We start from the raw sequence: 26883 nt of genomic DNA, 5'->3' as shown, positions 1-26883 counted from the left end.
GCTCTAATTCATGAAATTTAATGTCATTATACATAAAATAAGTAAAACAAGTTCTACTTTCTATTTTAAGATTTTCATGAAACAATGAGCTAATAATATTGTGGTAGGTGTCTAATGCATTAAATTACGTTGGAATGTCTGCTTACATATTAACAGGCATTGAATCCTGAAGCCTAGAAGGTCTTTGAGGTGTTTACAGTGTGCACAAAAAGGCACTTGAGCAGTTGCACAAGTTATACGCTGTCAAGATCCTAGTCAGCATTTATGAGACTAACCTGCACTTTGTGGCTTTGGTGACCGTGGCTCCAATAGACAATGGTGAAGTCCATGAATGGATGGGAAGCAAAAATAGAACAGAGTGTAAAATCAATAAGCTGTAAAAAAAAAGGGTTACCAAGCAGTTTTAAGAAGGTGTGCTTGTTTTCCTCTTTCTCTTAATCTTTGCTGTAACTTGGGTGTCAATAACAGCTGGTAAATCAGTCCGAGCTACTCATAACAAAGAATCAGGATCAGGTTTATTATCACTTACGTATGGTGTGATATTTGTTGTTTTGTAGCGGCAATAAATAAATAGAGCTAGTTGAGTCTACAGCCTTCTGCAGCTTTTTTTTGATCATGCGCGTTGGCTACTGAGATTGCCAGCTATTCAATAGATGGCATCACATCCTTGTTCAAAGCCAATCTTTATAGGCAAACACTCATTTGCTAAAGTCAATGGATTGCAAGGGGGAATTCTGACCTAATTATTTATTCCCTATTGAGAAGAGGAGAGAGGCAGCTGAAGTCACTTGTTCCTTCCGTTAATGATTTATCTTTAAATGTAGTGGATTCTAATAATCAAATATGACAATTACTGCTTCTTGGCTATCAATCGTTCCAGAATTCTTAACATCTTGATAAGAATTGGGTGTATTAAAATGGTTTTAGCTTGAATTTTGTAGAAAACTTCAGAATTCTGATGGATTTTTCTGTGGTATATTTGTATTTAAAGCATTTGCACTCACTTTGCAGCAAATTTGCACTTTCACCAGTAAATAAAGCCTGAACTAATCTGAATTGCACAGTGGAATGAATGTAGCCTGTGCAATATATGGTAGAATAATTGTCATAGGATGAGCTTTCAGTTAAGTTAATTCAGACTTTGGTGTATAGATAGCAAATCGGCTACAAGAATGTAAATTTTGATGGTAGAACCTGCTACACAGTGCATATGCTATGTATAAACTCAACTTGAGGTGGAGGTAATGTGGGGTTGAGGTAAAGATCAGTCATGGCTTTATTGACTGGCTGTGTGGGCAAACAATGGGCAGAGTCGAAGTGGAGTCTATGTGGGGTTGAGGTAAAGATCAGTCATGGTTTTATTGAATGGCTGTGCAGGAAAACAATGGGGGGGGGGTTGCTTTTATTCTGTTTCAGTTTTGTATCATTGTATGTTGGTCTCTTGCAATCATTGTGGGTCTAGTTAATGAAGATTACTATCTGCTTCGCTGAACTGAGACTTTATTGGCATGGAATGCTATCCAAAGTGTTGGAAAGAGATTGAAATGTTATGTTCAAAATAGAGAGAGATAGACAGCTTAATGTTTGCAGAATGAATAAACTGGGTATCGTGAGAGAGATGATTAGGGTCTGAGCATGTCATTAGCTTTGACTGAGTAAGCAAATTCTGATAAATGACAGAAGAAAAACAGGTACTTTGAGTGTTAAACTGTGAGGGTGAATAATCTCTTTTTAATTGTTTGGAATTATTACCAAATGGAAAGTGGAGTTATGACTGGCAGAAATGTAATGTAATGAAATGTAATATCATTTACAGCTTGACAACTTACTTTTGTTCATGTTTTTTTAGTTTGTTGTCTGGAGTCTGACTCAAGTCAAAAGCTAAGAAATTAGCAAAGAGAGTTCTTTTGTTTAAATGCAGCATTCTTCTAGTCATGAACAGAGGCAGAAAATATGCACTCAACACCATAGTTTAAGAGTGCATTTCCATGGATAATGGATTTAGTTGATGAAGCATACAGTGTACTAGTACAGAATACTGATGAGGTTGTATGTTGGAAGATTAACTGCATAAATATTTGCAATTGAATGTGGATATGCTTGATTTGGATTTCTGCTTGCAGAGCACCAACTCCATTCTGTTCCCCTTACCTTTGGAGTTTCAATACATGGAATTGAATTTGCATTGAAAAAGAGACTTTATTTGCCACCTTCTCCCAGCACAAAGCCACTATTTTTTTATTAGGCAGATTCCAGAAATTTTTCTAATCAACATAGTGAATAGCATAAGTAGAATCATAGTATACTACAGAACAGAACTAGACCCTTCAGCCCCATTTAATCCATGCCGAACCATTAATCTTCCTAGTCCCATTAACCTGCACCCAGACCATATCTCTCCATATCCCACTCATCCATGTACCTATCCAAATTTCTCTTAAATATTGAAATCAAACCTGCATCCACCAGTTACACTAGCAGCTCATTTGACACTCTGATCACCCTCTGAGTGAAGAAACTCCCCCTCGTGTTTCCCTTAAAGTTTTCATCTTTCATCTTTAACCCATGACCGCTAGTTCTAGTCTCACCCAACCTCAGTGGAAAAAGCCTGCTTGCATTTACCCTATGTACATCGCTCAAAATTCTGTGTACCTCTATCAAATCTTCCCTCAATCTTCTATATTCTAGGGCATATATGTCAAACTCAAGGCCCGCGGGCCAAATCCGGCCTGCGGTGGAATTATCTTTGGCCTGCGAGATAATATCTAATTACTATTAAAGCTGGCCCCAGTAATCGAAGCGCCTATGGCGTATGATATGGCTAATGCTGAGTTTATTCAGGTACCAGGTTTTCAGGGTTTTTAGTGTTTATTCGGCAGTCTTCTTCATAAGAAATGGAATTTGTAAAGTGAAACACTTTGTAGTTATAGCAGAGACTGAGACACATGAGAGCAGGCTGAAAAAACGGAGGCAACGAAAGCTGCGTTCGCACGCGTCCGACTGATCCGGCCCGCATGAAGCTGCATTTTGCTCAATCCGGCCCGTGACCTAAAATGAGTTTGACACCCCTGTTCTAGGGAGTCAAGTCCTAACCTGTTCAATCTTTCCCTGCAAATCAATCTTCATATCCTGGCAATATCCTTGTTAATATTCTCTGCACTCTATCAGTCTTACTTGCATCTTTCCTGTAGGTTCGTAACCAAAACTGGACACAATACTCCAATTTAGGCCTCATCAACATCATATACAATTTTAACATAACGTCCCAACTTTTGTACTCAGTATATTGATTTATGAAGGCTAATATGCCAAAAACTTTCTTTACAACCTTATCTACCTGCAACACCACTTTCAAGGAATTATGGATCTATGTTCCCAGATTTTCTGTTCTGCTACACTCCTCAGTGTCCCTACTGCTCACTGTGTAAGACCAACCCTGGCTGATCCTCCCAGAGTGCAACACCTTGCACTTGTCTGCATTAAATACCTTCTGCCATTTTTCAGCCCATTTCACCAGCTGGTCCAGATCCTGCTGCAAGCATTGACAATCTTCTGCACAGTCCACTACACCCTTAATCTTGGTGTCATCTGTAAATTTGCTGAGCTTGTTTACCACAATATCATCCAGATCGTTAATATAAATGACAAACAACAACAGACTCAGCACTGATCCTTGAAGTACATCACTAGTCACAGGCCTCCAGTCAGAGAGGCAACCACTCTCTCTGGCTTCAGCTGCAAAGCCGATGTCTAATCTAATTTACTACCTCATCTTGAATGGCAAGTGACGGAACCTTCTTGACCAACCTCCCATGCAGGGCCTCATCAGAAGCCTGCTAAAGTTCATGTAGACAACATCCACTGCCTTGCCTTCATCAACTTGCCTGATAACTTCCTCGAAAAACTCTAAAAGGTTTGTTAGACATAACTTGCCAAGCACAAAGCCATACTGACTATCCCTAATCAGTCTTTGCCTATCCAAATACTTATATATCCAGTCCCTTCGAATACCTTCCAATAACTTTTCCGCTACTGATGTCAGGCACACAGGTCTATAAATTCTTGGCTTATTGTTGGAGCCTTTCTTAAACAATGGAACAACATTAGCTATCCTCCAATCCTTCAACACCTTACCCATGGCTAAAAATGTTTTAAATATCTCTGCTAGGTGCCCCATAATTTCTGAATTAGCCTCCCACAGGGTCCAAGGGAACACCTTGTCAGGCCCTGAGGATTTATCCACCCTAATTTGTCTCAAGACAACAAACACTTTCTCCTCTGTAATCTGTATAGAAGATCTAAAACCACCTCCTCTTTAATGATCTTGCTGCTGTTTTGCCTGTCATCTATAGACTCTGTGTTTATCTCCCATGTATATATAGTTGTAAAAAATTCATTTAAAATCTCCCCCATCTCTTTTGGCTCCATGCATAGATTGCCACCCTGATCTATCACAGGACCTAATTTGCCACTTGCTATCCATTTGCTCTTCATGTACCGTACTGTGCAAATGTCTTAGGCACGTAAGTAAAGCCGGGATGCCTAAGACTTCTGCACAGTACAGTCAGCATTTCATGTATTGCACTGTTCTGCCGGCGTTTTTTAAAAAAAACTCAAATTTCATGACATATGTGAGTGATGATAAACCTGATTCTGATACGGGTATCTATTGTAGACTGAGACTAGGAAGGGGACAGGGAGAGGGATATCATTGTTGGGAAAATGAGAAGGGAAAGGGGAGGGAATGGGAAGCACCTAAGAGACATTCTATAATGATCAATAAACTAATTGGAATCAAGTTATCTTGCCTGGTGTCTCGGTTGGGTGTGTTTTCACCCAGGCCACCCCCCCCCCCCTTGTCTGGCACTCCTTCTCTACCACCTGTCCCACACCCTGCAGCACTCCACCCTCGCTATTCCCAACATCCTTTGTTCCTGCCAGATTTACAAACTTGATCTCTGCTTCACATTGTCATATACAGTATTGTGCATCCTAACTATAAATACATGCCTAAAACTTCTGCACAGTAATGGATCTCCTGATTTCCTTCTGAAGTATTCTCTTGCATATCTTCTACTCCTTAAGTATCTCATTTGTTCTTGCCTGCCTATACCTATTAAGCACCTGCTTCTTTTTCTTAACCAGGGTCTCAATATTTTCGAAAAACAAGGTCCCTAAACCTGTTATCCTTGCCTTTTATTCTGAGAGGACATGCAAACTCCATACTCTCAAAATTTCACTTTTGAAGGCTTCCCACTCACCAAGTGCACTTTTACCAGAAAACAGCCTGTCCCAATCCACATTTACCAGATCCTTTCTGATACTTTCAAAACTGGCCTTTCCCCAATTTACAATCTCAACCTGAGAACCAGACCTATCCTTTTTCATAATTACCTTGATTACATTATCACTAGATGCAAAGTATTCCCCTACACAAACTTCTGTCACCTGCCCTTTCTCATTACATAATAGGAGATCTAATATCGCTCTCTCTCTAGTTGAAACTTCCATGTATTGATTACGGAAACTTTCCTGAGCACATTTGACAAACTCTTTCCCATCCAGCCCTTTTACGGTTTGGAAGTCTCAGTCCATATGTGGATAGTTATAATCACCAACTATCTCAACCTAATGTTTCTTGCGACAATCTGCGATCTCTCTACAAATTTGCTCCTCTAAATCTCGTGGACTATTGGGTATTCTATAATATAATACCATTAATGTGGTTATACCTTTCTTATTCCTCAGTTCTACCCATAAAGCCTCACTAAGGCAGCTGTCTAGTCTGTTCTGACCAAGCACTGCTGTGACATTTTCCCTAACTGGTAATATCACCCCTCCCCCTTTAATCCCTTCCCTTCTATCACATCTAAAATAACAGAACCCTGGAACACTGAGCTGTCAGTCCTGCCCCTCCTGCAAGCAAGTCTCCCTAATGGGTACAATGTCGTACTTCCACGTGCTGATCCATGCCTTAAGCCCATCCGTATTTCCTACAATATTGCTTGCACTGGAGTATACTCAGCTCAGAACATTAGTCCCATCACGCTCGACATTTCGACTCCTGACTTCATATGTAGTCAATTTTTCCACAACTGTCCGCTCTGGTACTCTGGTTCCCAGCCCCCTGCAACTCTAGTTTAAATACCCTGCCCATGTTCAGCACCAGCAAACTTTAGTTCTCCCTCCAGTTTGGGTGCAAACCACCCCTTCTGTACAGGTTTCTCCTTCCCTGGAAGAGAGCCCAATGATCCAAAAAATCTGAAGTCCTCCCCCCTGCATCAACTCCTTAGTCACATGCTAAACTGTATGATCTTTCTATTTCTGGCTTCACCAGCATACGGCATGGGTAGCAATCTTGAGATCACAACCTAAGACCTTTAACTTAGCACCTAACTCCCTGAACTCATCTTGCAGGACCTCATCACCACTCCTACCCACGTTATTGATACCAACATGGACCGTGACCTCTGACTGCTCACTCTCCCACTTAAGAATGCTGTGGAATCGATCCAAGATGTACCTGTCCCTGGCGCCCGGGATGTAACAAACCATCTGGGAATCTCATTCTCGTCCACAGTATCTCCTTTTTGTTCCCCTAACCAACGAATCCTCAATCACCATAGCTCACCTCTTCTCCCCGCTTCCCTGGAGCCAGACTCGACTGCTGTGGCTGTCCTCTGCCAGGTCATTTCCCCCACCAATAGTATCCAAAGATGTAAACCTGTTGTTGAGGGGAATGTCCACAGGGATACTCTGCACTGGCTGCCCACCTCCTCTTCTCCTCCTGACTGTCACCCATTTACCTGTGTCTTGCACCTTGGGTGTAACTACCTACCTGTATGTCTTGTCCATCAACCCTCAGTCTCCCGAATGATTAGGAGTTCATCTGGTTCTAGCTCCATCACTTTAGCATGGTCTTTTAGAAGCTGCAGCTTGCAGGTACAGTCATCAGGAACACTAGAAGTCTCCCTACCTTCCCACATTCCACAAGAGTAGCATTCCAGTATCCTGTCTCATATCCCCACTGATCTAAATATGCAATAAGAAATAAAGAATAAATAATGAAAAACAAATCTGCCTATGTCCTATGCTCTCCTCGCTGAAGCCTCCATGAGCCAAAGCCTCAACTTTCCCCTCATACTTTGGCCACTCCCACAGTGGCCGCTCCACTTAAACCTAACTTTTTATTGGTCCTTGTGTAGTGCCTGATTATGTGCAATCCAATGCCTCCTCGGGCCTGTGGCACATAAAATGTGCAGACTGCCTCTGCTCGCTTCTTTTAAACTCTCTCCCTCTATGCAACCTAATGTCTCCTCAGGACTATGACAAGCAAAATGTGCGATTGCCCTCATTCGCTTCTTTTAAATTCTCTCTCTTTCCAAGCAATCCGGTATCTCTTGGGACTGTGGCATGCAAAATTCATTACAAATATTGCATGACATTCTGTGACACTTCTTTTCTTACACAACTATTTTAATTATCTCAAAGAAATTGCATCCAACCACCAGATGGGTCAGGTACTGATAGCTACCTGATATAGTACAGAGGCTAGCACTCAAAGGATTCAATCTCCTACAGTCCTGTTTACTGTTGTAAAGTTGGACTTTGGCTAAGTGCTAAGCTGGCTGTTTATGTTTACGTGGGCAGAGAAATTTTATAAAAATCATTCTGATTTTTGCACTTATTCATTTAATTTATTTTAGTAATAAGAAGAGTGAATGGTGACAATATTTAAATGTTTTATTTCTTAGGGCAGTGAAGTAAGGAAGTGATCTAAGTTTGCAGATATGTAACGTGGGTGGCAGAAAAAAGTGCCACAAATAAACAAATAAACTATTGCTATTGATAGTTAAAGGAAATAGATAAATTAAAAAGTGGTTGTTACAACCTTCTACAATATTTGTTTAGGTTCAGTCTTGGGCTCTATGCTCAAAGTAATAACAACTCTGGCAAAATACAGCACGAATGTATTGGGATAATTCAAGTGTTAAGAAAATTAAACTGAAAGGAAACGGGATACAATTTCTCAAACTAAAAAGATAAAATGCTGTTTTGAAAGTGGTATCATTAATGTACAAAATAAATAAGATTATTTGCAATGTCAATTAAATTAAAAGTTTGATTACAAACTAAAAAAGATGAGAACTAATGAGGGTTCAGTCTGAAGACATATTTCGATACAGCTATTGCTATGAGGATTGTTCAACATAAAATCTTACTGGATACTTAAAGTATTTCAAATGAATGTGATGTAAATTGAGGAAAAGGCTGATAATTTTTGGGTGAAGGAAGGAAAATTGAACTTACTGTACCTAGCCTCTTTCAATTCAAACAAAAATGTTCTGAAGAGCCTCCAGCTCAGCTGAAATATTGAGGTGTATGTGATCATTATTAAGTCATACTTGTAAAAACCCTATATACGTGGACGATAGGCAAGGACAAGATTGCGGGCTGTGATAATCTGAAAAAGGATTACAAATTTGTTTCTTACACAAAAAAGTGATCATTTGGACAATAATCATTTAAGCATACTGCAATAAGGTTCCCCATGCAAGGCTCATTCAGAAATTAAAGAGGCATGAGATCCAAGGGGTCCTTGTTTTGTGGATCCAGAATTGGCTTTCCCACAGAAGGCAAAGGGTGGTTGCAGATGACTCGTATTCTGCACGGAGGACGGTGACCAGTGGTGTCCCGCAGGGATCTGTTCTGGGACCCCTCCTCTTTGTGTTTTTTATAAATGACCTGGATGAAGAAGTTGAAGGGTGGGTTAGTAAGTTTGCTGATGACACAAAAGTTAGGGGTGTTGTGGAGGATTGTCAGAGGTTACAACCTGACATCGATAGGATGCAGAACTGGGCTGAGAAGTTGCAGATGAAGTTCAATCCAGATAAGTGTGAAGTGGTTCATTTTGGTAGGTCAAATATGATGGCAGAATATAGTATTAATGGTAAGACTCTTGGCAATGTGGAGGATCATTGAGATCCTGGGGTCCATGTTCCTAGGACACTCAAAGCTGCTGCACAGGTTGACAGTGTTGATAGCATTTGGTGTGTTGGCCTTTATCAACCATGGGATTGAGCTCAAGAGCCATGAGATAATGTTACAACTATATAAGACGTTAGTTAGACCTCACTTAGAGTACTGTGCTCAGTTCTGGTCACCTCACTACCGGACAGATGTGGATACTACAGAGAGAGTGCAGAGGAGATTTACAAGGATGCTGCCTGTATTGGAGAACCTGCCTTATGAGAATAGGTTGAGTGAACTCCACGATCAACAGAGGATGAGAGGTGACCTGATGTATAAGATGATGAGGGACATTGATCGTGTGGATAGCCAGAGACTTTTTCCCAGGGCTGAAATGGCCAACACGAGGGGGGCATAGTTTTAAGGTGCTTGGATGTAGGTACAAGGGGGATGTCAGGAGCAAGCTTTTCACACAGAGAGTGATGGGTGCGTGGAATGCACTGCCAGTGAAGGTGGTAGAGGCAGATACAATAGGGTCTTTTAAGAGACTCTTAGATAGGTACATGGAGCTTTAAAAAATAGAGGGCTATGCGGTAAGGAAATTCGAAGCAGTTTGTAGAGTAGGTTGCATGGTTGGCACAACATTGTGGGCTGAAGGGCCTGTAATGTGCTGTAGATTTCTATATTCTATGTTACATTCTAATATTCAGTCACTGAAACAGAATGAACCACCAGTTTCAGGAAGGATTGGGGGAGGGGAAGAAAGAGGCTGGAGCAAAATGTGTTTTCTGTAAGAACATCGTAATCACACCAACTAAAGATTTACATAATACATTGATAAAATAAATTACATGTATAAAATGACTTTGCAGATTTTTATAGATGTAGTAATGTGGTTTACTTTGAATTATCATGGTGTAAGCTGTGTGTTTATGTTAAGTTATTTCTGTGAACTGAATTATGCCTGGTAACAGTGATGGCAGGGGTTCCTGAATCTAAAATTGCAGATTAGATTAATTCCGCTTTGTTGGGTTTGTTCCCCCTGCTGTTTTTAATCTTTTTCTCCATTTGTGTTAAGCACTATATGTCTCACACAGTATTGCCAAGAGCAATCATTCTGCTAGTTATAAGATAGATGTCAAGATGATTTGCTACAGTTAGTTGAATGGGCTGAACTTTGCTGGTTATGATCCAATCCCAGCAAGTGTTTTCTGTTACAAAAAAACCCTAAAATCATCAATTAAAAGAACTCAACTCATATGTTTCTCTTTCAAAAAGTTCACACAGTTTCAGCAACATTCTCTGTATATTCTTGGATGTTCCTTTATCCTATTGGCTGGATGAGATAACCCCTTTTATAAATTAAATACAATTGCATGTTAACTGGCCTTCCCAGTGCTCTAGGTATGTGTTCAGTCAAATGTGGTAACTCAGCTCTTGGATTATTGATCTGGTGGATGACATACGTAGCTCCTAGGAGACTGTGGACAGGATAATTTAACATGGTGTAAATGTTCCAACTTCAGAATCATCATTACTCTGCTGTTGTTTGGAGTCATTATGCTGAGGCCATTTACAGATTGACTTGCCTTATTAACCAAAGGAGGTGTGTCAGAGAAATCTGAGTCACATTCCTGTATTACATAAATACATTAAGGGATTATTGTAATTTGTGCTGCCAGCCTGTGCTTTGGTAAGGTACATTGTGTCTAAGTGCAATTGGCATTTGGTTTCTTAGAGTTTTGTGTGGAAGCTAAAAACAAAATGTCTGAAATATATTTGCCCTGTTCAGAAATTAAAATATGTTCAGGTTCCAATATAACCAGAACATGAATCAAGAAGATAGCATTGAGCTTTATTGTTAGCTAAGATGCCTGTACAGTTGCAGACAAGACTGAATTAAATCCAGTCCAGCTTGGAAGGGTTGATAATGAAAAGAATAAGAGTCTGCAGATGCATGGTAAGACAGGGAGAGTCTGTTCCATGTGAAGAGCTGGGAAGTTATGGAAATATCAGCCTGTGGAGGAGTGACAGAATTATTCTGTAGATAAACTACAGAAATTCTGGGAGTCAGGAGTTATGTGATAAATGTGGTTGTGAGATATAAAAGGTTCAAATTGATCAGGTTTTGCCTGCATGTAATACCCAAGAAGATGGTGGTAGTGAACCTGTTGTCCAGGATGAACCTAGGACTGAATTGCAGAACTGGACCTATGATATAGCCATGGCTAGGCAAGACATGTCCAGGAGACACAAATGATGTAGAACAGTGATATAGCAAACAGAAGGCAATCCATCAGAGCTGAGGGCATCTGGAGTGCACGCATCTTGGATGGTAAGCACTCCTTTACTGCTGAGTAGATCTCAGAAGTTAATGAAATGTATAGACAATTTATAACTGATAAATCTACTTAAATACATATATATTTAACCTGGTGCGTAATTGTCTGCATGTAAAAAAATAATGTGGGTAAAATTTTATACGTGTGATGGTGATGATGTATGGGTCTCTTACTTTCTGTTAAGGAGAAATGATGAATTATAACTGAATGTGAAAATACATTTAAGAACTATAATTTCAATTTTTGTGACTCTGGTACATTTTTATACTAACGACTTCTCTTCAATGAGTCTTGATAATTTGTTGATTATTCTTCTGAAGAGCATCTCCAATGAGCCAAAAAGCACAAGAGAGATTACATATATTTTATCGATAGCTGGAGTCTTCTTTCACATCTTCTTATGTTGAAGTCTGAATGTTTTAAATTATGAACAGGAGAAATATATTTATGCTCAGATTTCCATTTGAAATTCTCAGTTAACTTTGGTTGGGTCTGTAGTACCAATATTACTGCTGTCTTTTCCTGAACAGGTCACTGCCCATTGCTGTCAAGTTAGAGATAGGGACCTGGTCCTGGACAACAGTTTGTGGACTTGGCTCCCAGATATGTGAGAACTTGAGCCTTCTATCCAACAATGCCACTGTAAAAGTAACTCGTGGGTTTTCTGCCCACTCAATATGAAATTACTCCTTCTCTGTCTGTATCTGTTATGTCAAGTCAGCCAAAAAACATTTAGAACTTTTTTACCCTCACTTATTAAAAACTGGACCTCTGAACTTTTGCAGTTGTATCAATATATCATCTAATCATTTCTGAACATCTGTGTGAGTGAGCATGAAAATACAGAGATTAAAACAAATGATAACCATGAGAAATTAAATTCATATAAAAGTAAATAAACAAATAAAATTAATATTGTCTAAAGCAGGGGTTCCCAACCTGGGGTCCACAGGCCCCTTGCTTAATGGTATTGGTCCATGACATAAAAACGTTTGGGAACCCCTGCTCTAAAGCATGGAGCCTAATAAAGAAATGTCAGTCATATTCTGATGTATGTTTCTTTGCAAAGCCTAACCAGAATAAGATCAAGACAGTTTAATGATATTGATTAAAAATAAGTTAAATTTTGGGTAAGTTTTCCTTTTCCAGCATTCTCTACTTACCTGAACACACTGGGCTAGAAATCGTGCGGTGCCCAGCAATGCATATTGGACGTATGCCAACTTCTTGTAGCACAGCAAGGAAACTTTTTGGAAAGTGCAAGAAATCCTGTGCATGAGTGAGCCAGTTTCCAGAGGTTTATTATCCTAAATGGCCAAACAATCCCTCGCCCTAATAAAAGAAAGAAGCAAGCCTTCTCTTGATCATAATTTGTTGGAGATCAGTTTGCTGGCTTTGGTGGTGGACTTGTAGGCAGTGGTTCAGACAAGGACAGGCTTTTAGATTTGTGCTTGAGCAGATGGTCATTTTTGTTATTTAGACTCACAGAATTTTAATTCCTTGCATGCATGATCCAGACATTCAGTAGTGTCAACAAACTCACATAGAATAGCTACCATGCCTAAAGTATATCACGTGCACAAAAGCTGCCAAATCTATTTCACATATCAATTATGACAGAATTCAGTGACATGCTGACTAAAGCTTAAAACGGTTAGACAACAAATGAACTTGAAGTTGGTCTACTTAGAGTAGAAAGAATATTGCTGATTTGCTATTTTACATTTCTGTCATTAACTACTTGACATCTTTTAAATTTGCTGAGTTATGCAACTATGAATTATTCCAAAGTTATTCAATAGTGTCCTCACGGAATACTGTACAAATCATGAGCTCTTCCTGTCTCTGCCGAACCATTTGGAAATCTTCATCCTGAGACCTTGGTATATGTTGATCAAAAATTATCTGTTTCTGCATCAGTGAAAGTTGGTCTGTTAACAGTGCATGAGTGATATTGGTGCTGAACTGAACTGTTGCAAGCAACGGGTGCAATGCTGAAGGAATTTCGGTGAAGTACCAAAATGAAATGAGGATTGCGTAAGTGTTGTTCTTGGGAAGCATGGTAAGAAATACAATAGAACCAGTGAAGCATTGCACACAAAGGCTGAGAAGCAACCAATGTTCGAAAGAAGAAAAGCTGTGCAAATACAAAAAAATAAACCCAATATTAATAATAATAATAATAAGTAAATAATACTGAGAACATGAGTTGTAGCTTCCTTGAAAGTGAGTCCATAGGTTGTGGAATCAGTTCAAAACTGAGGAGATCCTAGGAATTGTGTAAGGCAATGCTAGTTTCCAGATTACACATAATGATCTGCACTAATGATTACTTATTTCAATTTGTTATACAGCTCTGTATGGCTGCCTAGTTATGAAACATTCTATTAAATGGGTCACTTGCACATCAGATGAATGGTATTGCTTCAATGTACTAACTACAGGTTAGCTAACAAAATTGTACAAAAAACCAGGAAACTAAGAATTAAACAAATTCCTTGCTGCATCAACTTGGCATTCTTCAAGTTAATTAACCAGTGTCAAACCACAAATGATCTGTAACTTCCATCCAATTCAGCATTCCCAGTCTTTTCCATTAGAAACTGATGAATTTACTTTTAAGTATTTGTAATGGTGAAATTAAAAAGAAGTCCAGGAAAGGTTCTTCCTCTCATGTAGCTTGAGTTAAACTGAAGGATGCTCACAAGATAATATGAAGTCACTTTCCATTTGGTTGAAGTTTCAGTAGTAGATTCACCAATGTTGTCCCAGCTGAGGACACATGCTCCTGATAATTCCTATAAGTATATTTAATAGCTATACATAGAAAGAAACCAGAAATGCATGCACAAGATGTGGCTATGGAATTGGGACCTAAATGTGGCATTCATGAATATTCTTCATTAAAACTGTTATAATGTCGGTTCCTGCTTCCATTTAAACGGAGCAGACTTGATGGGCCCAATGGCATAATTCTGTTCATATGTCTTATAGTCTAATCATCAATAAAAGCATGAGAAAAACTATCACATAGCTATGTTAAAAGCCTTCTTAGATGTTTTTCTACCTTCTTTACTGGTCTAAATCTGCAATTAATTTAGCTAAAATATGATTAAATATAATTTTTATAAGTCTCACTGAGAACATTAAAACTGAAACTAAATTCCTCTTCGATTGTAAGAAGGTTTTATATCAGTAATTATGGTTAATGTTACAATTATATGCCCTATGTTTTTACTCATTTTCAATCTCCAATCATTCCTGATTGCATAAGTGTATATTAAAATACGGAAATGTTTGCCTTACTAATTGGGTCAGAGTAAAGAATGAAGTGGAAGTATATCCAATAAAAGAAAGAGAGAGTGCCAAGCCTTATAGATACTAAGTCAGAATTATAGCCACTTTAGAAAGCATTGTTCACTTAGTATGAAGTACTTCCATTTTTTCTTCAGACTTTTCATAAGACTGATGAACATTAGTAAATATAGTCAAAAAGTAGATACTATTCAATTTAATATTAATGAAGTTTCAACCTAAACAGAATAAAGGATAGCAAGACCTAGAGTGATAAAGAAAGTATAAAGTAAGAATTAGGTTGAACAGAATTCTTTCATTTTAATATTGGAATATAAAGACAAAGGGTAAAAGAAAGAGGAACTAAGAGAAAATTGAATGGGAGAACTTAACAGCTGGAATAAAGAAAAAATCATTAACAAGAAAGATTTTTAAAACACATATTTGGTAAACAGAAATTGACATAACATCTTTTTTTGCATTCAAGCCACAAAATGAAGCTTGAAGCAAAGGAGCAGCAGAACTATTCATGGACATCGTGTAGAATTTTACTCTTTCAGTGGTGAATAACCTGTTTTAGTTTTGAAGGTTGTGCATTGTATTAATTTAGGTCAAAAGGCCGTCTTTTGTGACTGGAATGCTTATTACCAGTCTCTATGCTAAAATAGCATTTGTGTTATTTGTTAGTCTTGAAATTTAATTGGGTTCATTACCTGATTCAAGGGGTACATGAAGGACATGCGTGCTTTAGTTAAAACGTACATCAATGTGATAACCATTGGAGGAAACTTTTTTGAGTTGATTTTATGAGGCCTCTTTGATCTTTTTTAAGTATAATTTGTAAATGAACCATCATCTTGAATTTAGAGAAAAAAGTTCAAGAACCAGGAATAAAATTGCCATATCTGGGCACTTTGCTGATGCTCATCTGGCTGTGGAAATGCAAATTGCCCTGTTGATTCAAAGGCTAAGTACAAAGCAAGTTTATTATCAAAGTACATATATGTTATCATATGCAACCCTGAGATTCATTTTCTTGTGGGCATACTCAGTAAATCCAAGAAACACAATAGAATCAGTGAAGGACTGCATCCAACAGGATGGACAATCAACCAATGTTCAAAAGACAACAAACTGCAAATACAAAGGAAAAGTAAAAAAATAATAATAAATAAGCAATAAATATCCAGAACATTAGATGAAGAGTCCATGAAAGTGAGTCTACGAGTTGTGAGAATAGTTCAGTGATGGGCCAAGTGAAGTTGAGTGAATTTATCCCACTGGTTGAAGAGCCTGATGGTTGTGGGGTGTGGGTCTTTGAGGTTTCTGCACCTTCTACCTCAGGACAGCAGCAAGAAGAGAGAAGGACCTGGGTGGTGGGGGTCCCAATGATGGTTGCTGCTTTCCTGTGACAGTGCTCTGTGTAGATATGCTCAATGGTGGGAAGGGATTTACCCATGGTAGACTGGGCCGTATCCACACTTTCTGTAAGATTTTCCATTCAAATGCATTGGTGTTTCCGTACCAGGCCATGATACGAACTTTCAGTATACTCTTCAACACACTTATAGAAGTTTGTCAAAGTTTTAGATATCATACTGAATCTTTACAGACTTCTAAGGACATAGAGGTGCTGTTGTGCTTTTGTCATAATTGCTGGGCCCAGGACAGGTCCTCTGAAGTGGTAACGCTGAGGAATTCACAGTTGCTGACCCACTCCACTTCTGATCCCCCAATGAAAACTGGCTCATGGACTTCCAGTTTCCTCCTCCTGATGTCAATAATCAGCTCCTTGGTCTTGCTGACGTTGAGTAAGAGGTTGTTGCTGTGGCAACACTCAGCCAGATTTTCAGTGTCTCTCCTATATGCTGATTTGTCACCACCTTTGATTCGGCCAGTAACAGTAGTGTTGTCAGCAAACTTAAAAGTTAGCATTGGAGCTGTGCTGAGCCACACAGTCATAAGTGTAAATCAAGTAGAGCTGGGGACTAAGCACACAGGTTTGTGGTGCACCTGTGCTAAGTAATAAGTAAAACTATTCATTGTTTTACTGACTCCTTGAATCAACAGACCAAAATGCATCTCACCTCCTTCATTTAAACGCCTTCAGAAAATTTAAAAGCACTCTTGTGTATTATTACTGATGTTCCAAGGACCAGTATGGTAGCATTAAATACAATTTTTCTTTAAGAGCGTATTGTTCAGATTGACCTCAGAAAACTCTCCAGATCTCCTGCCCAGTAATCTGGCCGATTCCCTAATTTTGAAGCAGTTGTCTGAGCAGTGTTCTGATCAAATGTAAACGAAGCATTTGAAATGTAGTGGTGCATACCTCACCCTCACCCCCCTTCCTCCTCACCTGGTTTCACTCATCATTTGCCAGCATGTATTCCTTCCCGTACCCCCACATTCTTATTCTGGCCTTCCCCCTTCCTTTCCAGTCCTGATGAAGGATCTCAGCCCAAAATGTCGACTGTTTATTCCCTTCCATAGGTGCTGCCTGAGTTTCTCCAGCATTTGGTGTTTGTTGCTCAGGATTTCCAGCATCTGTAGAATCTCTCATGTCAGATTGATGATATTGTGGGCCTTTAGTCCTCTTTCCTCCTGGCAGTTCAAATCCCATTTCAGTTTCTCCCACTGTCAATTACTTTAGTTTTGATTCAGTCTTGACTCCAAGAAGTCTAGAATATAGGACCAGGTGTAGGACATCTGTCCCCTCACCACCTCCATCATTTAATATTATCATGGCTGTTCTTTGCAAACCTCACCTCCTCTCCTGTGACAGTTCTCCAAAATCACCATTTCCTGATCTTCAAATATTTCTCTATCTCCTTCTTACTCTTGCATAACTGTGTGTGGTGAGTGACATGAAAATGTTTCACAGTGGCTCCCATGGAGCCAGTGTAGTAGTTATTGTGAGTTGGTGTGCTGCCAATAGTGTTGAAATCAGTGATCATTTTAAAGGTATATTTGTTGTCCAGAACTGAGAATGTCCTATTTTCTTCCAGTGATATCATATGCTTTAGTTTAAATATAATCTTAAGTACAAGGCAAGTAGTGTTCAATGTAGAAAATGTCGCTGACTGGAACATCAGTGTCATGGGTCTGGTTGGCGTGAACTCACCACCAGCGCACTCAGCCAGGATTAGTTGTAAATATCATTCTTTCCATTGGGAAATGTGGCTCATTTCATCCAGTTAATTAGTTGTTTGAAAGTGAGATGTCTGAGGTTCCTCACCAGATTTTTATTTGCCTGTCATTAATTTTCTTGTTCAAGAGTTGGGTGGTCAGCAGTTGAAATTCCTTCCCTCCTCCAGTGGTAATCTCATTGAAGGTTTCAAAGATACTTAAGATGTTTACAATTGGGAAAAGGAATGAGGCACAAATTAAAAACTAGGATATGAAAAATAAGAAAAGTTAGGTGGAATGTTTTCACCCAAGTGATAATCAATCTATAGAATAAATGACCAAAGAGTTGACAACATAAATGGGCTCAAGGTAATCTGTGTTTTCCTGAAGAGAAACAGATGGAGAGATACGGTTAGACATCAGATAAATATGGGTTTGAGATCTCTGAAAAGTGTACAGTCTTATTTTGCTGGCTTTCTGTAGTTATTAAAATTCTGCTCTTTCGACATACAAACAAATGCAATTTCTAGCAGGAGTGATTGGATTGGAGTCAGCAGCAGTAACTGTAAGATTTTACTTCTCCCTACCCATCTATTCCCCATAACCTCAGGGGTTTGGTGACCACTGCTCCTATCAGTCTCCAATAATCAAGCTCTGTATGACAGGGCTAAATTGAGATTAAATTTAATTGCTTGTTAGGATTTTAGCATTTTGAAGCAACTCTTGCCTCTCTTTTCCTACCTTAATTTACCTAAAAAAAAAGGCTTAAGAAGACCTCCTCTATCTTTATACTTGTACAAATTTGGGCACTTAACTTGAATACCTGAATGTACAGAATTGAAGCTCAGAACCTGCTAATAAAAAACTTTAACAGATTCCATTATATTGTCCAGTTGACTAAAAGTCTTTGAATTGGCCTTCGTTTCCATGCACATATGAAAGCTGTTTTTTTTCCATTCAGGAAAGGTTAAAGCTTTACAGTGAGAAAAATTATAAAAGGGACTTTTTAAATACATATTTCTTGCATTTGTTTTGGAATGTTAGAATTCATTTTAGAATATTTATAAACTAGATTTTGGAAACAAGCATGCTTCACAGAATTCTCGCTATTAAAAATAGAACTCTTTTAAAAGATTCTAACTACCCCACCCCCAATGCCTGAATTTCTGCTAGAAGTTCTCACTTAGAAAAACTCCATGATAAAATTCAACCCATTGGGAGGGAGTTTTGAATTTATCATGGGACATTTATTACTATTCTGTTCCACTTCCTTGAAAATTCAGGTGTGTGAGGTGTTGGTGTTAGCAGAGAAGGGTGGTAGTTCTGTTGCAAGGCCAATACAAGGGTAGTGTTGTAATGATTTGTCTCCGCATAACATCCTGTCACTTTCCAGGGTAGATCATTCATGGTAGAAAAACAAATGGCAATAAAAATATTTGTGTTTCTCAACTGGTCAGTTGTGTATTGTATCTGACAATTACAGTGAAACTTGTGTGGGAGGTTTTTTAAAGTGAAAAAGTTGTTCCACTGGGACAGTTCCACTCTCTCAACCTCAGAAGTCTTGTGGTATGCATAATCTTCACAACTAGAATCTTTCTCGGTTGCAGTGGATAACCATGACTACTTCCGCACCTTGTCACGCCCATTGCTCTCCATGAAGAATTGCAGAACCACCTTCCTGGCTGTTGGATCTCACAGTTGATCCCATCCACCCAGTCTTACGGAGCTGACTTCACTTGCTAGGACAGGCATGACCCTATCATTAATATCATTATCATTAATCATTAATCATGATCATTAATGGAGAATGTGTGGAGCAGGTTAAGACCTACAAGTATCTGGGAGTACAGTTAGACGAGAAGCTAGACTGGACTGCCAATACAGATGCCTTGTGCAGGAAGGCACAGAGTCGACTGTACTTCCTAAGAAGGTTGGCGTCATTCAATGTCTGTAGTGAGATGCTGAAGATGTTCTATAGGTCAGTTGTGGAGAGCGCCCTCTTCTTTGTGGTGACGTGTTGGGGAGGAAGCATTAAGAAGAGGGACGCCTCACGTCTTAATAAGCTGGTAAGGAAGGCGGGCTCTGTCGTGGGCAAAGTACCGGAGAGTTTAACATCGGTAGCTGAGCGAAGGGCGCTGAGTAGGCTACGGTCAATTATGGAAAACTCTGAACATCCTCTACATAGCACCATCCAGAGACAGAGAAGCAGTTTCAGCGACAGGTTACTATCGATGCAATGCTCCTCAGACAGGATGAAGAGGTCAATACTTCCCAATGCCATTAGGCTTTACAATTCTACCGCCAGGACTTAAGAACTTTTTAAAAGCTATTATTAATGCTTTTTGAGATAGTGATTTAGAGGCATATCATATTTTTTACTGAGTTAAGTATTGTATGTAATTAGTTTTGCTACAACAAGTGTATGGGACATTGGAAAAAAGTTGAATTTCCCCATGGGGATGAATAAAGTATCTATCTATCTATCTATCTATCTTACTGGGGTATGAAGCCCACCAGCTACCCTCACCTGGTTGAGCCCGCTTGTCAAAGCAGTGTACTGGGATGTGGCTGCTGTTGCATCCAAACAACTATTTGGAGCCACAGATGAGAGCTGAGTGTTTGGTGGGGACCAAAGGTGAGTGAACTGCCCCAGAATGGACATGACAAGCCCCTTCACCAGTGGTACTACCCCAGGCACCCCAGTTAGCTCATCTGAATCATTCTCACTACAGTGATACTGCTTGACTTTGAACCAGCAGTCTCTGTTCTTGTTAAAAATAAATCAATGCTGGAATATTGCTGTTTTAAATGGCAGAGTCAACTTTGCAATGTATTTGGACTCTTAATGATTGGAAGAGTCCTTAATCTATTATAGTTCTTAAGCTTCCACAGTCAAATCATTGTGTTTTGGCAGCTTCTGCAAATATTTAGACTATATGATAATGAGCTGAAATCACATCAGACATGTGCTGATTGGAGTCTTTTTTACTTTATCTTCCCTTTTATTTGAAGCTACGCTCAGGCACTGAACTTGAACAAGATATGATGAATGACTGCCAAACTATTCAAGCTCTTCAACCAGCAACTTCTCCGTGCAGTGTAACAAACAACACAATTGGAAGAACTTTGGTGGTCAATCATGAGCTGTATCCAGGTATAGTTTAAATATTTAAAATAAAATTGTTGCATTCACATAAATTATCCTCATACTAGATTATAGCATCCATCACAGCTGTTTTGTCTAAAATAAGAAAAATATAATTATATCCTTGTCTGTTGGAACTCATTGCTTGGTACTTTTAGCTTCCCAAAACTCTCCCTTATTTCAACAATAGCATCAACATCTATTCCATTACTTGCCTCTATGCAAACATACCTCTTCCTGACTTTGTCTTTTACCCTTGCTCTTATTGTCTGGTGACTTTACTTATTCTGTTTGTGTATATAGAATTTCATCTACTTTTGTCTGTAGATGCAGGATATCATAATAGTTACAAAAAGAAGACAAGACATAGACCAAGAAAGTATGAGTAGTGAACGCTTGCTCTTTGAAATAGGTTGTATACTGAAGGGAAGCAAACGTGTGATTGGAATGGTGGGCTGGGAATTGGGAAGAAATGGCTGGGCACACCATTGTAAGTATAGAAGTAAGAAATTTCACAGTTTGAGAAAGGCTAGTCAATACATTTTATGAGCTGGTCCAGAAAAAGTTTAGTCACTAGAGTTTATCATCTAAGTTGTTAGGGAACTCCTGTTGCAGATTATATGAACTTGGAGATGTGAAGGTAGAACAAGATTAAAAAAAGGATTCTGCTGTATAAAATTTAACTCTGTGTAAGAAAAATAAGAACACATCTGCATGTTTTTGAAGGAAGAGCAAGTGGCAAAGTAAGACCATGATGTTGATTAACACATTGCTGTATTGTGATTCCATCGTCATTGATAATCAAATATAATAAATGGACCCCGAACACACGTACACTTACAACTCAATCACACTTTAGTTTATTTGTGCACAAGAAGAAGAACATGGCCCTTGTTACCATACTGTTCTGAATTCTGAGCAGAGCCATTTTATGCATAATTGGCCTAGCAATTATGGATATTGACCATTGACCATATGTTTTAATTCCTTTCTTGCAAAAACAAGGCATTTGATAAGGTACCCCATGCAAGGTTTATTGAGAAAGTAAAGAGGCATGGGATCCAAGGGGACATTGCTTTGTACATCCAGAACTGGCTTGCCCACAGAAGACAAAGAGTGGTTGTAGACAGGTGATATTCTGCATGGAGGTCGGTCACCATTGGAGTGGCTCAGGGATCGGTTCTACTCCTTGTGATTTTTATAAGTGACCTGGATGAAGAAGTGGAGGGATGGGTTAGTAAATTTGCTGATGACACAAAGGTTGGGGGTGTTGTGGATAGTGTGGAGGGCTGTCAGAGGTTACAGCGGGACATTGATATGATGCAAAACTGGGCTGAGAAGTGGCAGTTGGAGTTCAACCCAGATAAGTGTGAGGTGGTTCATTTTGGTAGGTCAAATATGATGGCAGAATATGGTATTAACGGTAAGACTCTTGGCAGTGTGGAGGATCAGAGGGATCTTGGGGTCCAAGTCCATAGGACACTCAAAGCTACTACGCAGGTTGACTCTGTGGTTAAGAAGGCATATGGTGCATTGGCCTTCATCAATTGTGAGATTGAGTTTAAGAGCCGAGAGGTAATGTTGCAACTATATAGGACCCTTGGTCAGAGCCCACTTGGAGTACTGTGCTCAATTCTGGTTGCCTTACTACAGGAAGGATGTGGAAACCATAGAAAGGGTGCAGAAGAGATTGACAAGGATGTTGCCTGGATTGGGGGGCATGCCTTATGAGAATAAGTTGAGTGAACTCAGCCTTTTCTCCTTGGAGCGACGGAGGATGAGAGATGACCTGATAGAGGGGTACGTGATAATGAGAGGCATTGATCGTGTTGATAGTCAGAGGCTTTTCCTCAGGGCTGAAATAGCTAGCACGAGAGGGCATAGTTTTAAGGTGCTCAGAAGTAGGTACAGAGGAGATGTCGTGGTAAGGTTTTTACGCAGAGAGTAGTGAGGGCGTGGAATGGGCTGCCGGCGGCGGTGGTGGAGGCAGAAACTAAGGGTCTTTTAAGAGACTCCTGGATGACTACATGGAGCTCAGAAAAATAGAAGGCTATGGGTAAAAGCCTAGGTAGTTCTAATGTAGGGACATGTTCGGCACAGCTTTGTGGGTGAAGCGCCTGTATTGTGCTGTAGGTTTTCTATGTTTCTAATTAATCATTCACAGTACAAGTATTAAAAGTTATTAGGAACCACAAGCTGACAATCATTAATACTTTGAAGTCAGTAAAGCAATTGCCCCTAAGTTAGTATGTGAGTGCCTTATATTGGTTATCTCATCTCCATACCTCTGGTGTGCATTGGGAAGCTATACTCTTTCAAAGACCTTTCTTGTCTTGGCTGTTTGCACTCTACTTAAAACATTTGCCCGGAGATTATGTTAATCCTTGCCTTGCTGCAACTTCCATAATTCTTCAAGATTGTGATAATCAGGATCTGTGATTACCTCTGGATTGAGAATGATGTGCTTCCACTCCAGTTTTGTGGTTTCTCGGAACGCTTTTGAGGCCGTTGTGAAAACAGCAGATATTTCTGCATGGTACCTGAGGGGTTGGGCCGATGGGTAGTCCTGTGTGATGGTGCACTCTTTCTGATGTTAGTGCATGGATTTGATGTTCTCCTTACTAACCCATATTCTCAGTTTCAAAGGGTCAGAGGTCAGAGCTTCCTGGGAATCAGTCAAGATATTGCATTTTCTAAAGAAGGTGTACTGCAAATTATTTTATGTAAACAATGACATCACATTTTTCACCTTGCTTAGTTTTCTATCCCCACAGCAGTTCTTGGAATACAGTTTTGTTTCCAGAGTCTGGTGTCAAGTATGCAAATGATGTGACCCTCCCAGTAGAGTTGACTGAGTTTAATTAGGGTCTCTGTGCTGTTGCTGTTGTTTGGTTGGCATGGACTAGTTGGGCTGAAGGATTGTAGCTGTGCTACATTATTCTGTAACTTGGTATTCGTCTGAGACCAGACACTGAGACAATGATTCACTTGTCCTTCCAGGGAACTCAGATCATTGTTGATATCTTCAAGTGCCTTGCAGTGCCTGTGATGGGTAGTCCAGGCCTCAGGAGGAGGAAACCAAGCAATATTGTTCAACAAAGTGTAAGGTTTATGCCAGGTCTGACGTACCTTTCATCATCTGACCAAAGGCTATGCTGGTGCATTTTAAAGTGATGGTGAATTTCATTACTGATGACATCCTTTGTCGAGAAATGGCTCCAAATTCATGGAAGGTGGTCTACCTGTTCCAGATCTCCTAATGAGTGTTTATTGATGGAGTGCAGTATTGTGGAATGGGGACATATTGGTAGAAAGCCATTGTTTTGTGGATGTAGAGAGTTAGGCTGATTCCCTCGTGTATTTCAGTGAAAAGTCGTTGCTGGCTTTGAACCCTGCCTCTGAGTGCACGCAAGCACACGTGCCCTTTGCATATGGCGGCTTCACAACTGAAGTTGTAATGATTTTTGTTCTGATTGCAGTGGCCATAGATTGAACAGTTTTCCATTAAATCTAAAGATTAACTGAGGTCAGAGTTTGTCAGAGATTAAATGCTACATTGCAATGAAAAACACAAATGAAAGCCTACTTCCTTACACTTGATACAAACTGAAGGATTGATAATGTGAATTTTAAAAATGTTGAAGTTTATCGGGAGAACTTATTCATATCTCCACACTACAACTAATGTGACTTACATTTGGTGCCAGGATGTCTCTGATCCAGTTTTTAGACCTTGCTTTCCAAACTTGGCAGATATTATGACGATAATCACAGGCATTAAGTTAGCCAACTTTTTCACAATTTAGGCCAACAGTGAGCTATTATATTCTTGATTGATGATGCAAGTGTATTACTGTGATGCTAAATACTTGCACACACAGAAATCTTCCCAGAGTTGAGAAACACAGTCAAGAAATATTAACAAGAGTTTCAACACTTACTAACAGATGTTATCGTCTGTTGAGAATACTTTTGCTTCAAATTCCTGTTGTCTATTGATAAAAGTCTGATTTTAAGCAAAACTATTTTAGAGGAGGTGATATTCATGTCAGATCTCCCTGCTAGTGGTGAATTTCACAAAAACTACTCCTTTGATTGTAAACAAGAGAAAATTTGCAGATGCTGGAAATCCAAGCAACACACAAAATGCTGGAGGAACTCAGCAGGGCAGGCAGCATCTATGGAAAAAAGTACAGTCGACATTTCAGGCCAAGGGATCCTCTGTACTTTGTTCCTTTGATTGTAAGTGAGTTGTGATTTTAGAACCACTTTAAAGTCAGGAAGTAAGCTGCTATAAGCTGATACTTTGAATATTTTTCCTAGGATCATGTTTTTCATAGCTCAGGGTCTGGATTAGATGACAGGTGGTTTTGGAGTTGTGGGCTTTCCTGAGATAATTGAAAATGAATCGAAATGCAACAAAATTCTTCATTAGTGGTATCCCAGAATGACTGCTGAAGATCTGAAAGAAATGCAGGTTTTAAGATTGGATGCATTTATAACATCCAAGCACATCTGCTGTAGCCTTGATTTTGCTCAAAGAAAACATTAAATTTATGAGGATAAAGGTATTATGACAAGTCAAATTTTACTATCATGAAACCTAAATTTTGTAAAATTCTCTGAAACAAGGAAAAACTAATTACTTTTTCTTCATTCATGCTATTTCCAATATGCTGCAAGCTTACTTACAGATTTATGAACGTTTGCTTCAATCTATGTTTGACGACTTCAAGTATAATAGAAATGTGAGACGCAGATTTAATTTAGTTTCAATATTGCCTTCATTTGAGATTAAGATTATATTTAGTTAAAATTTGATCCATTTTAAGTCAAGTCTATCTTCAGAAATTAATATGTTTGTATTACATCGTCGGCAATTTTAGCTTTCAAGAGTAGTTAACAAAATTAACTAGGCAAATTAATTTGTGAAGAAAATAGGGTAGCAGTATTTTTAATTTGATGAGCTGAGACAATTCTTTTACTTGTTCATTTAGGGATGTACAGTTGCTCACCCACCAGGCACAATGGGCCAGCGGCATCCATTTTATCATCTCCACAGCTCACCCGAAGTTCGTCCTCCGACTGCCATTCCCTGGAAGGGGACTTACACAGCCCACATGGTCATCTTGCACAGCTGTCGAAAGTGGAAGATTCAAAACTAGGGTAAGATTGACAAGTTTAAGACTTACTAGATCCTAGGTACCTACATTTGGACTGCAGTTATGAAAGTGAAAGTAAATTGATGGAGTTAACCTACCTCAGTGATAGTTGAGAAGGAAAAACAGCCAGCCACAGAATTCACCACTGGCTTTGATACCTGCACTGTTGGTTGTTAGCAGCTAGGGTGGCAGTAGACATTCAGTATTGTGCAAAAGTCTCAGGTGCCTTAGACTTTTGCATCATTCTTTAGTAATTTTATGTATTGCACTACTTTTGCTGCAAAGAGAAACAAATTTCATGATATGTATGAATAATAATAAACCACATTCTGATATGGATCCCTATTGTGGACTGAGAATGGAAAAGGGGCAGAGAGAGGAGAATCAGGTTTGGGAAAAGGGGCAGAGAGAGGAGAATCAGGTTTGGGAAAAGGGGCAGAGAGAGGAGAATCAGGTTTGGGAAAAGGGGCAGGGAGAGGGGAATCAGGTTTGGGAAAAGTGGAAGGGAGGGGGGAGGGAGTGGGAAGCACTGGAGATGCATTCTGTAATGATCAATAGATCAATCATTTGGAATCAAATAACCCTGCCTGGTGTCTTGGGCACCCATGCCACAACCCTCCTCTGGGACCCTTTCTCTGCCACCTGTCCCACACCCCTCCTGTGGCGCTCTACCCTCGCTATTCCCAATTTACAAACCTGTTCTCTGCTTCATGTTGGCAAATACAGTGTGTGCAAAAGTCTTGGCTTCTAAGCTATATTTGTTTATCAAACAATATATATATACCTAAGACTTTTGCACAGTACTGTACTAAGAGGTGAAAATAAACATCCAACTTTTATA

General features: G+C 39.4%; 1 protein-coding gene across 8 annotated transcripts in view; it reads left to right on the top strand.

The window, feature by feature from the left end:
• LOC140737141 (zinc finger protein GLIS3-like) overlaps positions 1 to 26883 on the top strand; it is a 339442-nt gene that overhangs the window by 253131 nt on the left and 59428 nt on the right. For all 8 annotated transcript variants that reach the window (XM_073063344.1, XM_073063348.1, XM_073063345.1 and 5 more), the window contains 2 exons: positions 20748 to 20889; positions 25878 to 26046. In XM_073063344.1, coding sequence (XP_072919445.1) covers positions 20748 to 20889; positions 25878 to 26046 — 311 coding nt within the window. The remainder of the gene's footprint in view (positions 1 to 20747; positions 20890 to 25877; positions 26047 to 26883) is intronic.

This window comes from Hemitrygon akajei, chromosome 12 (genome assembly GCF_048418815.1).
Source record: "Hemitrygon akajei chromosome 12, sHemAka1.3, whole genome shotgun sequence".
Lineage (NCBI taxonomy): Eukaryota > Metazoa > Chordata > Chondrichthyes > Myliobatiformes > Dasyatidae > Hemitrygon > Hemitrygon akajei.
This window is presented reverse-complemented; position numbering and strand designations above follow the sequence as displayed.